Source organism: Manis javanica, chromosome 5, assembly GCF_040802235.1.
Source record: "Manis javanica isolate MJ-LG chromosome 5, MJ_LKY, whole genome shotgun sequence".
In the NCBI taxonomy this organism is placed as follows: Eukaryota; Metazoa; Chordata; class Mammalia; order Pholidota; family Manidae; genus Manis; species Manis javanica.
Window position 1 is genome coordinate 306,307 of NC_133160.1, and position 15,435 is coordinate 321,741.

Sequence of the window (15,435 nt, forward strand, 5' to 3'; positions counted from 1 at the left end):
GCGGGTCAGCCGAACTACGAGTGCCAGCAGTCCGGTTTGCACAGCCTTGTGGGACTTGTAGTTCGCGGGCGGGGGGGGGCTCACCGAGCACCGTGCGGCGCGGGGCCCGGAACTACAGCTACCGGCGGCCCGTGCGGCCAGCCCCGGCCTGCGGTCCGCAGAGCGGCTTTGGAGCTCCATGGCGGCGCCCCCAGCCTCCACCGCCGTTCCCCGCGCGTCGCCGTCGCCCCCTGCGACCGGAGACAGGCTCGACCGGCCGGGGGGGAAAAGCGAGACCGCGCGGGAGGACCGGTAGGCGCGGCGCGCCGAGCGCGGGCTGGGGCCGCGCACGCCCCCTCGCGTCCTCTGTGGGAGGGGACGCCCCGCGGAGGGTCTGCGGCGCGGGCGCTTGGGCCCCAAAGCCGCCTAGGCAGTCGCGGGGCGGGGCTGAACCCGGCGGTGAGGCTGCCCTAGCCCGGCCGGCCGGCGGGAACGGGCTCGCGGGCAGGGCCTGCGTGGGGCCCTCCGTGCGTGGGCGCCGAGTTGGAGGCCCGGCAGGTGGAGCGGAGGCTGCACCTTAAGGTTGACCTGGGTTTCAGCCCCAAGTGGACGGGCCCTTGGCGCCAGGCTGGAGTGTGCCTGCCTGGAGCTCCGAGGGGTTCGGTTTGTTCTGCGATCAGCACGGACTCAGGCCCTCTACCCCTGCCCCACTCAAGGCTCCAGGGGTCGTGGTTTTGGGGCTGGGGTGGTGCACCGTGCTTTCCTGCTGCCCGCCTGGTGTGGGCGACCTCCAAGGTTCTGTGGGGATTTGAAGAGGGGAAGTTGGGGAGGTTGCAGGGCGGGGGGAGCCATTCTGTCACCCTGTCCGGGAAGACGGAACGGCCTAGAGGAAAGGGGCTCCCTCCCTGCTCAGTGCCTCCAGGGCTAGGGCCACCAGGGGGCGTGGCCGGGCAGCGCCCCGGGTCTGCCCCTCGCACTGGCGGGAGGGCTGGCTCCTCACTTCCGGGTCTGAACTGTCTCCTGGGGAGAGCGCAGCGGAGGGCGCAGGATGCAGGGGCCAAAGGAAACCTTGGTTCAAGTCCGTGCGCCCTCCTCAGGATCCGGTGGTCCTCCGGAGGCCGCAGTGTGTGTGCGGAGACTCCTCCAGTGGGGTCTGGGTGCAGCCAGCCACGTAATTCGCAGGGGGAGGAATTGGGGAGAGGGGTGCCCGGCAATGATCCCTCTCCTCCAGAAGCCGCTTAGAGGAAGAGGCTGCCTTTTGTCTGAAGGAGCAGCTTGTGTCCTTCCAGGCTAACTCTCCCAGTGAGTGGTGACCAACAACCTGGCACAGGGTGATAGTAGGACCTGAGGCTGTGACACCTGCTGGTCCCAAAGGATCTTTGAATTAGTCCAAGGTCACAGAGGGCAAATTCAGATGAACTCTTGAGAAAAGCACTCCCTGAAGACACAGATTGGTGGCAGGCTATTCTTGGGCCCTGCCCAGTGCACAGGCCCCTCGTGGTGCCCAGGGAGGCAGAGGTCCTCCCCCAGTGTGGTCCCCAGGGGACAGAGGAGAGGAGCCAGGAGCTTTGAGCAGGAAGCGTGGACCCCAGGGCCCCTCTCCAGAGGCCTACAGGGTCTGCCTCTGGACTTCACGGGCATACATCTCTTCACCTGTTACTCGCTGTTGCAGGTGCCCTGAGGGCCTCCTTTGTGCTGTTCCTCACCTGCGTGCCCTCAGAGTCCCCACATGGCCCTGCTCCCAGGAGCCCCAGAGCTGGCATCTAGGCATATGTGCAGGTGGCCCCAAGCAGACTCCCTCTCTTTACCACCACTCCAGCTCTCCTTCCATGTCATTGTGGCCACATTGGAGTGGTCTGTCTACTGTGGCACTGTTTCTTATCTGTTTGTCCTTCTAGAGGGTCAGCCCCATGTGGACAGGGATTGGGACTCTTTCAGCAATGGATAAGCACCTTGTGGTTGTGTTTCTTGGTGCAGTCCAGGTGGAGACTGCAGTCCGAGAAGGCTGGCTGGACCCATCCAGATCAGTGGGAAGGAGAGGGTCCTGCAGGGGGATTGCAGGGTGGTGAGGCCTGGGCAGTACAAGTCCCTGGGGCCAGTTTTAGCCCTCCTAGGGCTACAGCTTTCCTGGCCCCACAACTCCGTCTGCCCTGATGCTTCTGTTTCCGAGCTGAGCTGGGGCCCCCCAGGGCCAGGCCCCAGTAGACCAGTTAGTTCCTTCTCCTTCCTGGCCTCATTTTACTCACCCAGTAACCTGGGCAGGGTGTCAGGTATGCGTGGAGGCCCTGTCCCGGGCAACTCCAGCCTCCCTGAGCGCAGGCTGACATCTGCTTATCTGCCCAGGCTGCAGTCAGGAGGGATGGGTAAAGCCAGGTCAGTCCTGCCCCGGGGTGCCTCTGCAGGGGGTAGACATACCCTTGCTCACTGGGTGGTCAGGACAGGCTGCCTCTGAAGCAGCTCTCAGGAGCGTGAGCCTGCGTGGGATTTTCTCTTCCCTGAGCTCCTGTCTCCAGAGCCAGCTGTCTCCATGTTGTCGGAAATAGTCAGGAGGAAAGCTGGACAGGAGGGACAGAGGCCAGAGACCTATGGGTGCAAATCCCTTTACAAACTTCAGTGAAGGCACTTGGCTGACCCGCCCTTGCTGTGGGTGGGGCTGGGCCTGCTCCTCCTCCTCCTGTCGCCAGGCTGGGGAGTGGCTGTGCCCTGTTTGGACTCTGAGCATTGGGTTGCCTTGGGGGACATGCTGGAGCCTACCCGTGGAGGGGGCGGGGCAGGCAGTTATTCTTGGGTGCCCGGGAGGGTAGAGTTTCAGGTTTGTTTATACTTCTAGGAGGCACCTTGGGGCCAAGAGTGGGACACGCATCTCAGCACTGACATTCAGCAGGCCGAGAGACACCTCCCAGGGCCCTGTCCTGCTGGGGGTTAGGGGTTGCTCTGTAGTCCCAGGCAGACCGGGCATCGAGCCTTTTCCAGGGTGTTGAGTGGTACTCAGGTTCCAGTGGTACTCAGCAAGCCTGGGGCCTGCAACATGCCAGCTGAGCACAGGACAGGCAGCTCGCGCTGTGGGCCAGCCTGAGGTCTGCCCAGGTCACAGGCTGTTCTTTTCATCAGGGTCACCGCTATTAATATCAGGCCAGGGCTCACGCCTGCCGGGTGATCCTCTTACACCCGCACCCTCAGCCTCAGCCTCTGAGGCTAGTGGAGAGTGCTGTTCCCTCGGCACAGGGGTCCCTGGGGCCCCCAGCAGGTGGCCTCTGCCAGCTAGGGGTTGGACCCCACTCCAGCTCCTTAGGTGCTGTTGCACCCAGCCATGGAGGGGCAATTCAGGTGCCTCTGAACTGTCCTGGGGGGCCACTGTGGGTCTTGAGTGTAGTGTGGTGATGCCCTAGACACACCTGGGATCACCCCACTGTCCTGGTGCCCTCCGTGTCCCAGCCATGAGCAGGAGCGGTCCCCCAGCTTACCCTGACATCAGGATCTCGGGGTGCTGGGCCCTTGGAGCAGAAGGCAGGTGAGTGACAGGCCTGGTGCCTCCTGCAGCCGTGGTGAGGAGACCCGCCTTCACTGCGTCTTGGCCACCCGCGGCCCTGTGCAGGGTGTGTCTTGTGAGGACATCTGGTAACAGGCGGGACAGGAGCTTTTGGGGGGCCAGGCACGGCCTGCTGACCTCAGACGCTGGTTTTGCTTGGGGCTGTCAGTCACAGGAGGGTCTGTGTCCATTGTGCTTCATAATCCTTTGGGCTGAAATCACCTTTTGTCAATGTAGCCAGGCACACGCTGTCCCTCTGTGAATGCGGAAATGAGGTTGTGTAACTTTCCCATCTTGAAGGTGGTACTGCTGTGAGAAAGGCGTGAGGCTTGCTCTGACGGCACAGCAGGGCTCTGTCCCTGGGTCCCAGAGAGGAGAAGGCTGCGGAGTGGGGCTGGGCTGCAGACCCAGCTTGATGTCATTCAGGCCCAGTGCAAACCAAGGTGGGGCAGGCTTCTGGCAGAGTCATTCTGACCTACTTTGACTCTTCTCATCACGTGGGCACTTGTGCCTAGGAATTTGCTTGCCCCAGGCTGTCCCGGTAGGATGAGGAACAGTCGCAGGTAGGAGCCCAAGGGCTCCGGCGCCAGGGGCCAGGCCACCACAGCGGGGTGAGAGGCAGGGGGGTTGAGAGCAGCAGCAGCCGCAGGCCTCCGCTGTCCTGGGGCGGCGAGAATGGTCCTAGATGTGTGAGCACGCTCAGTGCTGGTGCATGAAGGCGCGCTCCTTAGGGTGACAGAGCCCAGCCCCTTTGCGGATCAGGTGGTCTGTGTCGGAATTTCCTCCCGGAGTAGGGGCACAGAGGGGAGGGGCTGGCTTGGACTTAGTTCTTTGCCCAGCTGTGGGCCATCAGCCCCCTCAGGGTGTGCCAGGGGCCACGGGCTCACTGTGAGTGGAGTGTCACTGCTTGTGCCTGCTGCACCCATCTCCTGCTTGGTGGTCATGAATGTGGGCGGCATCTGTGGGCAGCTCGTCCACGCCGAGCCAGGTCCCCCACACATGCTGACGGGCAGCAGTGCTGTGGCCAGCCCCAGGCCTGCCTCAGCCCCGGTCATCTCGGTGCACTGCTGTGGGCGTTGGCACCCAGCTCTGAAGTAGAATGTGCTGGGTAATTGCTGTCCCCAGAGCTGCGGAGCGATGCTGGGCACAGCCTGCTAACGAGTCCCAGGGCTCACCCCTTGCCGTCCTGATGGCAGAGCAGCCGCAGCAGCCCGTGTTCCCTGTCCCCCAGGGGGGGCTGCGTGTCCCCTGTGGGTGCCGTGGGCAGCTTTTCTGTGGGCAGCTTGGGACCTTGAGCCCTGCTGATGGGACTTGTCATGTGTTAGGCCTCAGCTAATTCCCTGCACAGTCCCCACCCCGCAGACACCACCCTGCTGGCTCCCAGCAACACCGGTGCTCTGGAGGACAAACAGCTGGAAACACCAGTGTTCTGCAGCTGGAGTGCTCGGGCTGTCCTGGGGGCAGCAAGGTGCTGATCTTGTCCCTGGGCAAGCTGGCAGTGCCCTCCTGGGGCACTTGCCTGAATCTGAGTTCCTAGCACCCCGTGCCCTTGTCCTGTGGGTTGAAATGGTGACAGGACAACAGATTTCAGGGACAGACCATGGCTTGGTTTGGTTTTGGTAACAAAGAGGCACAGCTTGTAAGACATTCACTGTGGCAAAAGCCTCACATCTTGGCACCCAGGGCGAACTTGGCACGTGTGATTCTAGCTTTTTCTGTGCACACATCTCACACACACCTAATGTGGAGGGATGTCGGGGTGAGCAGCCTCATCTGCTGGTTTTTATATAAATGGATCACATTGCAGTTTGCTTTCTCACCTGACCACACTTCAAGGACACTTCTGTGTCTGTGCCCTCCTTGGGCTCTCCTGCCCGCATTCCGAGCAGTATTCCATCTCTGGGATTTCAGACCACGGGCTCCCAATCCATGCTGCGGGCAGCAGCCTGCGAGGAGCTGTGCGGTGCACGTACGCGGTGGCCCTCCTGTGCCAGCTCTCTGTCTTTCCCAGCCGGTGCTGGCCCCAGGCTCTCAGCAAGACTGAGCAGGCAGCAGGCAGCCACTACCTCCCAGCTGGGCTGCTCTGCCAGACTGAGTCTCCCTAGGTCTGCCCCTGTCTACAGTCACACTGTGAGCCTTTGGAACATAAACCAAGCTGACACAAGGGGTGCTGGAGGGCGGAAGCGGCGCTTCCCCGTGGGTCTCATTTCCGAGCCAGTATGTGCATCACCCCACGCTGCTCCATGGTAGGGACTGGATCCCACAAAACGAGGGCTGCCCGGACAGCGTCCCAGGGAGACACAGCCCTTGATGGGGTCTTGACTGTTCTTGGTCTGCCCACCTCTCATCTCCTGGGGGCACAGGGGCCCTGCCCAGTCCAGGTGATTCCCAGTTCTCAGGGAAGGAGGAGTAAGGCCAGGATCGCACTCACCCCTCTGCCCCCTGGCCCCTGCCATGGGCTTTCCCTACGAACCTGTGTGGGCAGTGATAGCCCAAGGCCATAAGCCCTGTGATGGTGGGCTTCAGGCAGCTCCCTGGTCCCCACCCCAGTCCGCCTACCCTAGGCATGCCGCATGTCTGCATGGGGGGCATCCCCTGGACCGGCCATGCCGGGCCCGGTGTGGGGTGGCCTTGGGCCCAAGAAGCCTGTCCTCTTCAGCAGCAACGCAGAGTCCCTGGACAGGCTCCTGCCCTCTGTGGGCGCCAGGCGCTCACCCCGAAAGCGCAGCACTAGCCAGTGCAAGTCTGAACCGCCCCTGCTGCGCACCAGCAAGCGCACCATCTACACGGCGGGGCGGCCGCCCTGGTACAACGAGCATGGCACACAGTCCAAGGAGGCCTTCGCCATCGGTGAGCACGGTGGGTGTGGGTGAACAGGCCAGAAAGGTGTACGTGGCATGCCAGGTGGGCTCCACCAGGGCCTCTGTGGGCAGGCCCAGCTGCCCTGCTCAGGGCCTCTCCACTCCTGCCCACAGGCCTGGGAGGTGGCAGTGCCTCCGGGAAGACCACCGTGGCCAGAATGATCATCGAGGCCCTGGATGTGCCCTGGGTGGTCTTGTTGTCCATGGACTCCTTCTACAAGGTGAGGAGCCCCCCTGTGCATGAGGCCCTGTGTCTGGGGGCCTGGAGCCCCTGCCCTGCGTGGAGTCTCTGGACCTACGCACCCAGTGCTGCCCAGCAGGTGCTGACTGCGCAGCAGCAGGAGCAGGCTGCCCACAACAACTTCAACTTCGACCACCCAGACGCCTTCGACTTTGATCTCATTGTGTCTACCCTCAAGAAGCTGAAGCAGGGCAAAAGCGTCAAGGTGCCCATTTATGACTTCACCACCCACAGCCGCAAGAAGGACTGGGTAGGCATAGCGGGCATGGCCCCATGGCTGCTGGGTCACAGGGGCCGTTTGAGCAGCTCCATGTTCCTTTGCAGAAGACGCTGTATGGAGCAAATGTCATCATCTTCGAGGGCATCATGGCCTTTGCTGACCAGACACTGCTGGAGGTGAGAGTGGGCTCAAGGCTGACAGTTCTGCTCAGGGTGCTCACCCAGCCCAACTCTCTGCCCCACTGTGGGACTCATCTTAAAGTAGCCTCCTCTAGGCAGGCCTGGCAGCTCGCCCTGTCCCGTCCAGTGGTGCTGTCACTGTGTGGGTGCGGAGCAGCTCCTCTCCTGGGAGTGGGCTGAGGAAGGGGGTCAGGCGCACCCGCGAGGCCTGCCACCCACATGGAGAGAACGGGACGCCCTTGGTGAGGGGCCGTGGGCAGAGAGGGCTTCTGCTCCGGGGTCGGCAACACCCTGCTGTGGCTCACAAGGGAGTCCTGTGCGTGTCCTTGTCCCTCGGGGTAGTTCAGAGGCCAGTGGGTTCAGGCTCAGTCCCAGGGGGCCCTGCTGCCCCCAGAGCAGCACTTAGTCTCCGGCCCACCTGCACAAACCTGCTGAGGTGGGGCTAGACCCTGGGCTCGCCAGACCGGAGAACTGCAGTGTGGTGGTGCGGTGGGGAAGGACCAGGCCCTCAGGCCCTGCCGTGTGAGCTTCCGTGAATAGGCTCACGTGGGTGGCAGCTGCCCAGATGCGTGGTGCCCGCCTCATTCTGCTTCAGCTGCCCGTGTCTGTGAGATGCCCTTTGAACGAAGCCCCTGGCAGACAGGGCCCAACACGCATGTACATGCCCCACATGCCCACATCCACACCACACACACAGCCGGCCAGACCTGCAGGGTGCTGTGGGCCTGGTCTGCTCCTGGGCCAGCGTGTGGACCGGAGCTGGTCCCCGTGTCATCCGTGCTGGCCCTGCTAGGGTCCCGCTCAGCAAGGCCTCTCTCCCCATCCAGCTCCTGGACATGAAGATCTTTGTTGACACTGACTCTGACATCCGCCTGGTACGGAGGCTGCGCCGCGACATCAGTGAGCGGGGCCGCGACATTGAGGGTGTCATCAAACAGTATAACAAGTTTGTCAAGCCCGCCTTCGACCAGTATATCCAGCCCACGATGCGTGTGGCGGACATCGTGGTGCCCTGGGGTGAGCCTACAGACTTGCCTGCCTTTCGGGGCTGGGGAGATGGGTGCTACCACTCATGTCACCCTCCTACCCTCTCTTGCCCCAGGGAGTGGGAACACTGTGGCCATCGATCTGATAGTGCAGCACATGCACAGCCAGCTGGAGGAGGTGAGCCGGCCGGGCCGGGGTCCCAGGCCCCTGCAGCCCACCTCAGCCCTACCCTCTGTCCCTTGCTGCCGTCACCCATAGCCATCTGCTCTTGCAGCCCCACATTACTGCCCCCTGCTGTGTGCTGGCCCTCCAGTGTCCCGGGCCTGCTCAGTCAGTCCTGTCACCCACCAGCCCCCGGTCCTTTGTGCTGGCCAGAGGCAGCTGTGTCCCTGACAGAGTGTGGGGCACAGCAGTGCCCTCAGCCTGAGCTGGGCCGTGATGGAAGGGCATGCTCCCGTTTCCCCCAACCCTTCTGGGGGACCCCTGAGTTTTGGCACTAAGTCCCACATCCCAGGCACCATTGGAGAGGTGCCCTGACCTGAGGTCACGTGCCCGGAGCTGGCCAAGGGCACAGCCCACCATTCTGGGCAGGCACCCTCCTGGGCTGCTGAGGGGCCTGAGGCCTGAGAAACAGGGGCCCGGGGGATGCCCAGGTCAGAGCCGGTAGGGATGCAGCCCCCTTCTCTGACTGGTGGCCGCCTGAGCATGCCCCTCCACGGGGTGTGGTGTGTTCGTTCCCGGGCGGGGGGACCTGGCTGGCCAAGGCACACGGTGGCGGCAGGCTGTGCCGGCTGGTCACTGACACGCCGCCCCGTTCCCTTGTGTCTCCCTGTGTTGCCGTCACAGCGTGAGCTCAGCGTCAGGTAAGACTTCCCACGCCTGTCTGCACAGATGGAGGCATTTCCAACGTCTGCAGGGAGCTCGGAGTCTGGGCTGCCACCCAGGCAGCCTCTTTCCAAACACTAAGGTCTGACCCAGAGGTCACGGCCATCCTGAGCCAGCACTGCCGGGCCCCCAGGGCAGGGGCCACGAGCCTGTTCCTCAGCAGCCAGAGGGCGTGGGTCTCCACCCCCCTGCCAAGTGGGACTCCCCCAGGTGGTGGTGAGGCCCCACCCTCTGCTTCCCCTGCCCACCCTGGCTCTGGAGCCGAGGTGCAGAGAGAGCCGGGGCGGCCCATAGCTCTGGGGCTGCGTCTCCACCCTGCCTGTGCGAGCGGACGGAGCCCCAGTCCCGCAGGGTGCTGAGCACCGGCGGCAGGAGACCCCCCACCCCCACCCCCTGTGTTGGAAATGCCTCCCGCTTCCCGTCCCTGCATGAGTCTCTGCTTGGCTCCTCCGACCAGGGCACCCGCGGGGCTTGTACATGAAGTTCTCGGAAGCCTTTGTTCAGAGAAAAAGTTTCCAGGGCTTTGTACTCGAAAAAACCTTTCTCTGGCCAGCCAAGGAAGCGGTGGCCCGTGGCCGCTCCCCTCTGTCAGCCCCAGGAAGTGCTGCCGCGGGGCGGGAGGGGTGCCGCCTGCGGCCCGCCCACCCGCCTCTTCTCTTCTCCGGCCAGCTGGTGGCCGCAGGGACCACCGCAGGCCCCCGCTAAATGGTCTTTTTCTTTTTGTTCTTTCCCTCTTTGTAAACCCTTGGGTTTCCTGCCCTGTTCCCTCCCTGAACGTACTCTTCACCTCTTCACCTGGCGAGCAGAGGAAGCTGCGCTGGGATATGTGAGGACAGAGTGCTGCCCGCTGGGGGCCGCTCCGCATGCGCCGCCCCCAGACCCTCCCCTCCCGGGCTCCTCCCCGGGCCCCAAGCCCCAGGCTCGCCTGGCCCCGGCCTCCGCATGCCCCGCCCCCAGGCCCTCCTCTCCCCGGGCTCCCTCCTGTGCTCCGCATGCCCCGCCCCCCTGCCAGCTTCCCCCACCTCCCCACTCCAGACAGGGGGTGCGGGGGCGGCGCCGAGCTGGCTCTGGCTCCCTTCCTGAGGGGGTGCGGTCACCTAGAGTGAAGAGTCAGGGCGGGGGTTTGGCGCCAAGGCTCAGCTGTTCCTCCGGCGAGAAGTGCCCTGGGTTTGGGGACGAGCTGCCGGAGGGAGTCTTGGGGGCTGGGACGCGTCTGCATGTGTGAGGCCCACCTTCCCACTGTGGGGCCCCTTCTGCTTCCTCTGAGCGTGCGCGGGCGACCCGTACTTGGGCTCACGCCGCAGCTCCTCGCTTCCTGCTGATGGTCGTCTCCGTACCTTCCACCATATCCTTTAACCTTCGCCTGGCTGCTAAAGGGTGGGGTCCCCCCGATCAACCACGAGGAGGCGGCCCCCACCCTGCACACCCCGCTGTCCCTACACACTGTCGGGAGTGGGAGGGTGGGGCTCTGGGAAAAGAAAGCCCCTCCTGAGTCCCCAGTCGACTTGTGTCCCCAGGGCTGCACTGGCCTCGGCGCACCAGTGCCACCCCCTGCCCCGGACGCTGAGTGTCCTCAAGAGCACGCCGCAGGTACGCGGCATGCACACCATCATCAGGTGAGGACCTTCCTGGGGGGCTGGGGCAGCCTGGCGGTTCCCCGCGCCTTTGCTAAAGCCCGACGGGTCCGCAGGGACAAGGAGACGAGCCGCGATGAATTCATCTTCTACTCCAAGAGGCTGATGCGGCTGCTCATAGAACATGCGCTCTCCTTCCTGCCCTTCCAGGTGCCGAGCGGCGGGGTGGGGGGGCGCGGGGGCGGAGGCTGGCTCTGTGCTCACGAGCGCCCCACCCGCTCTCCGCGCAGGACTGCGTGGTGCAGACCCCGCAGGGGCAGGACTACGCGGGCAAGTGCTACGCGGGGAAGCAGGTAGCGGCTGGGGCGCGGCCGGGAGCGGAACTGGGCGGCCTGGGGGCGGAGCTCCGGCCGGCTCAGCCTGCCCCTCCCCCAGATCACGGGCGTGTCCATTCTGCGGGCGGGGGAGACCATGGAGCCGGCGCTGCGGGCCGTGTGCAAAGATGTGCGCATTGGCACCATCCTCATCCAGACCAACCAGCTCACCGGGGAGCCCGAGGTGCGGGGCAGAACCTGGGGGTGCGGGGCTGGGGAGGACGAAGCATGGCCCTAGGTTTCGGCTAGCCTGACTCTGTGGCTGCTGCAGCTCCACTACCTGCGGCTGCCCAAGGACATCAGCGACGACCACGTGATCTTAATGGACTGCACTGTGTCCACAGGCGCTGCGGCCATGATGGCCGTGCGTGTGCTCCTGGTGAGTGTCCGAAGTGGGCGTGGGCAGCCGGGCTGGGTGGGGATTTACCTGCGGCTCGCCCGCAGGACCACGACGTGCCTGAGGACAAGATCTTTCTGCTCTCACTGCTCATGGCGGAGATGGGTGTTCACTCGGTGGCCTACGCATTCCCACGAGTGAGAATCATCACCACAGCCGTGGACAAGCAAGTCAACGACCTGTTCCGCATCATTCCCGGCATTGGTGAGGCTGCCCTGGCCTGGTTAGTAGGGTGTGGGGGAGCTGGGTTGGCCAGAGTCCCCACCACACCAGCCTGCTTCTTTCTCCAGGTAATTTCGGCGACCGCTACTTTGGGACAGACGCTGTCCCTGAAGGCAGCGATGAGGAGGAAGTGGCCTCCACGAGTTAGCTGGCCTGCCTGAACCTCCCACCTGGTATCCACCAGCCTCCTCCTGCTTCCTGGCCTGTGCTTACTAAATACAGAGATGTTAACTTATTTTAATTAAAAAAGATGTTACCAACACAACTTATTTTATGCATTTTGTAAAAGAAGTAAACCTTCAGGAAAACGAAGGTGTGACCTGTCAGCTGGGGGCGTAGGAGGGCTACCAAGGACGGGAGACTTGTTGAGGACCTTGGTCCCTGCTAGGTTCTCATTAGTGTCTGCCCCTCCTGGCAACACAGGCATTTCTGCTCTCACACTTGGCTTTTCCTACAGTTAGGCTCTGCCAAATTTAGGAGAGCAGAACTGGGGCCTACCCGCAGCAACCAGCTCTGCCCAATGGGCCTCTTGGTGGCAGCTGGCCCGGACCTAGGGCTCTGGGTCTCACAAAAGGCAGCCTCTGCAGCCACTTCCCCCTTGCCACCACCACCACCACCACCACCACATTTGTACCATCAGGGAGCCCAGTGGAAACCGGTGTGTGGGTGGGTGGGTGGCTGTAGGAGGGAGTGACAGGCTGGTCCCTGCTTCTACCAAGAGCCCCAGTTGCAGGGAAGATGGCCAGAGCCTCAGTGGGTCAACTGTGCTATTCAGAGCCAGAGGCCCATGTCCAGCGTTGCCTTTATGGCTTCTGGGCTTGAGGGTGAAAGCAGGCTTACCTGGCCCTCTCCGGACAGCCCCATGTATGGCAGGCCTGGATGAGGTATGTGCACCAGTGCCAATACTTGGGCTGCTGCAGGTGGGCCGTCAGCGCCCCAGCCCCCCCAGCCCCTTCCACCCTCCATGCCTGTTTTTTTTGCCTTCCCTGCTCTCCTGGTCTTGGCTTCCCACACCTCACACAGGCCATGTCATGGAAAAGCTTGTCATGGGGCGTGGACAGGAAGTTGCTGGGTGGGGGCCAGGCCAAGGGCAGGCAGATAAAGGCAGGAGGCTTGTCCAAGAGGTGCCAGGCACCAGAGACAGAGGACTGACAGAGCCCAGAGGTCAGCAGGAGGGGCTTTCCCCCAGTCCGGTGAGTGGACCCCTCCCGTATCGCCATCATTCATTTATTCTTTTCATGCTATGTCCTGGGACCTGGAGGCTGTAGCAAATCCAGCCCTGCTCAGGGGGTGAAGTGGGCCGGTGAGGCTGGGAAGACCTCACTCTGTCAGCTGGGTCTTCCTAGATGAGGAATGGAGCAAACAGTTCATGCGGACCCAGGCAGGACCTGGGTCATTCTGAGAGCCCTCCCAAAGTCCAGCTAGGGACTGACAAGCACCATTCATACACATCCCATGTGCACCAGCACAGAGGTGTGCACATGCACACCCACGTGTACAATGCAGCTTGGGCAGGAGTGCGCCCAGCTGCCCCCACACTACTCAGCTGTCAAACCTGGGGGGATCATAGTGCCCTCCCTCTGCTGGGCAGAGCCTGGTGGCAGGAGGCCAGAACTAGAAGCTGCATCTCCTCAGGCTGGGGCTCCCCTCCTCTGAGGCAGCTTGAGGGGGCTAGGCCCCAAGTTCTTGGGCCCATTTCCTGCCAGAGCCCTGGGCTTGTAGAAACGGGTCACCTTCCAAACAGCTTTGGGGGAGGGTCTTCAGGTGCCGATGGGAAGAAGGGGCAATTCTTTAGGTCCCTAGGAGACTCCCAGGCCAGAAACAGGAGCAGGATACAAGGTCCAAGACTTCCTTGGGACCAGCATTCCACACAGCTGATGGAGACATCAGGGGCTTCCTTCTAGTTTGGGGAGAAAAGTGGGGTGGCCCCCCTCCCAGGCATGGGTGAGCACCTCTCCAGGAAACCCTCTGGCTGGGAGCCATGTGGCCCTGTGCTGCCTTCTGAGGCATCCAGGCTCTTGTGAGCCCAGCAGAGGCTGGGGACAGCAGGGGTGGGAGTGAACAGCGGGTGGCTTGGCAGAGGTGGGGGTGAGCTGTGGGATGGGTGCAGCCTGGAGCTGTCCTCAGAACCATGGGGGACGTACGGAGTGCGGACCAGGAGCCCTCCTTGCACTTACCCACAAGTTCCTGTGACACTCAAGGTGAGGGTCCTCAAGGAGAAAGGTACTTGCTGGGCCTCCACCAGCTGCCTCTGGGCAGTGCCTCCAGGACTGTCCAACCTGAGAATGGTGAGTCTCCAGGGTCAATCTCAGGTTCATCAGCCTGAGAGGTGCCACCCTTTCCCCAGTGGCTATCACACAGCCATGAAGGATGCCCTGGCCTGGCTGGAGAAGCTTGGAGAGTCCCTGCCAGGACCCAGGGCCAAGACACAGCATTAGGCACATACAGCTGTCATGCTGACTTGAACAGGTCACCAATGCCCACTACACATGTCAGCAATATGGGCTGGAGTGCTAGATGCCCTAGCGAGTGACTGTGCCCCTCGTAGTGCCTCACCTGGAGTCACCCTGCAAGATGCCTGGGTTTCTGGGTGCCTGGCCTGATGTAGCCCCAAGTGTCCCCAGACACCTGCCCCCGCTGGGGGGACCCATTCTGCGACCGCCACTTCCCGGTCATCCTGCAGTTCCTGGAATAAGCCGCCTCACACAGAGGACGGGCGCATCCCGCGGGGTCCTGGGACGCGGTTTCCGGGGCCGGCCCTCCGCGGTCCAGTCCCCGTCGCCCCGCTCCCAGCCAGGCCTCCTCAGGCCGTGGGGCCCACGACTAAGTCCTCGGAGCCAAGCACCGCCGGGGCCACTCACCTCTGGGTCAGGACCTAGGCTGCCTGGGGCCCCGGCGCGGGGCGCCTCCGGACGCAGCCCCGCGCTCACCTGCGGGCGGCTGGTCCCTTCGAACCACCTCCGCGCCGCCTGATGCGCGGCGTGCTTGGCTTTGGGCAGGCGGCCCCGCCCCCGGCCCTCCCCGGACCCCGGCTCTGCAGGAAGGAAGAGAGGCGGGCTGCCGCCGGGCGGCGACCACGACCTGCGCTGGGAGCCCAGGGTTCCGGGACTGCGCGCGGGAGGGCAAGGGCCTTCGGGAGGCGTTCGCCATCTCCCCGAGGCGCCCGTGGCCCTCGGTCCCCGGGGCGGGGTGCGGGCGGGGGTCGTGGCCCTGGCCGGGAGCGGGGCCGCAGGTCTGCTGCCCCACCCTGGACACGTCGGCGGGCGTGGCGCGCTCTCATGTTCTCTGTAAGAATCCCTCATAGGGACCTGAGAGTATGCGTGGATTGCGCCCAAGCTCAAGGAAACACGCGGAGACGCGAGCTGGCCGCGCGGTGGGCCCGGGGCGACAGCTCAACAGCCGGAAGCCAGCACTATGGGCGTCTCCAGCACGGCGGCCCCCGATGCGACCAAGTCCCGCCGTGACCAAGTCCCGCCGTGTGCACTGCACAGCAGTTAAAATAAACAACGACCGAGGCACAGCCACACAGGCTGATTTTAAAAACCTATGTCGACTAAAACTCATACTGAGTTACTAGAGTGCAGAACAATGTATGCAAAACTTCAGAAACCAAGGGTGTATATTATTTTATGGATGCTGACACTGGTAGGCAGGGTTTAAAACCACGGACAGAAATGGTCTCAAAAAGGCTAGCGGCCACCACTGGGCTGCAGAGAGGCACAAACTGGTCTTTCCTGTGACTTTTTCTTTAATGGAAAATCTAAAGCAAACTACTTCGTTTGCTCCAACATGTTTATTACATTTGGTATTTTTATGCTGCTTTAATTTTTTCAAAAATTTTCTTCCCTGACCTAAGACCAGGGGCACAGCACCCCACCCAGAGGGGCCACAGGTATGCGGGGGCATCAGCAGGAAGCATGCCTATGGCCTGGGCCGGGCTCTCTGGAGTCTGCCGCTGCTGCCGACCCTGCTGGGCCAGGTGTTCGG

General features: G+C 63.0%; 1 protein-coding gene and 1 long non-coding RNA gene across 26 annotated transcripts; one reads left to right on the forward strand and one right to left on the reverse strand.

Moving 5' to 3' along the window:
* Positions 1-40: 40 nt before the first annotated feature.
* UCKL1 (uridine-cytidine kinase 1 like 1) lies at positions 41-11,713 on the forward strand. Of its 24 annotated transcripts, none has more exons than XM_037006576.2 (15): positions 41-291; positions 6,168-6,367; positions 6,484-6,590; positions 6,687-6,860; positions 6,935-7,006; positions 7,837-8,026; positions 8,112-8,173; positions 8,843-8,859; positions 10,399-10,497; positions 10,572-10,665; positions 10,746-10,808; positions 10,891-11,013; positions 11,101-11,208; positions 11,274-11,430; positions 11,517-11,713. In XM_037006576.2, the coding sequence occupies exons 1-15, from the start codon at positions 179-181 to the stop codon at positions 11,594-11,596; spliced, it is 1,659 nt and encodes a 552-aa protein (XP_036862471.1). In that variant the 5' UTR covers positions 41-178; the 3' UTR covers positions 11,597-11,713. The 24 variants fall into 24 exon arrangements, with proteins under 24 accessions (XP_036862471.1, XP_036862469.1, XP_073092433.1 ...); XM_037006574.2 differs by lacking the exon at positions 8,843-8,859 and adding an exon at positions 9,688-9,707; XM_073236332.1 differs by lacking the exon at positions 8,843-8,859 and adding an exon at positions 9,688-9,707 and having other exon boundaries at positions 11,101-11,205; positions 11,313-11,430.
* Positions 642-3,879, reverse strand: LOC118970263 (uncharacterized). Of its 2 annotated transcripts, none has more exons than XR_005058096.2 (4): positions 3,444-3,879; positions 2,395-2,534; positions 1,932-2,023; positions 642-777 (listed from the first exon to the last, which is right to left on the reverse strand). It is a non-coding gene; the product is annotated as an uncharacterized lncRNA (long non-coding RNA). The 2 variants fall into 2 exon arrangements; XR_005058095.2 differs by having other exon boundaries at positions 2,226-2,534.
* Positions 11,714-15,435: the final 3,722 nt, after the last annotated feature.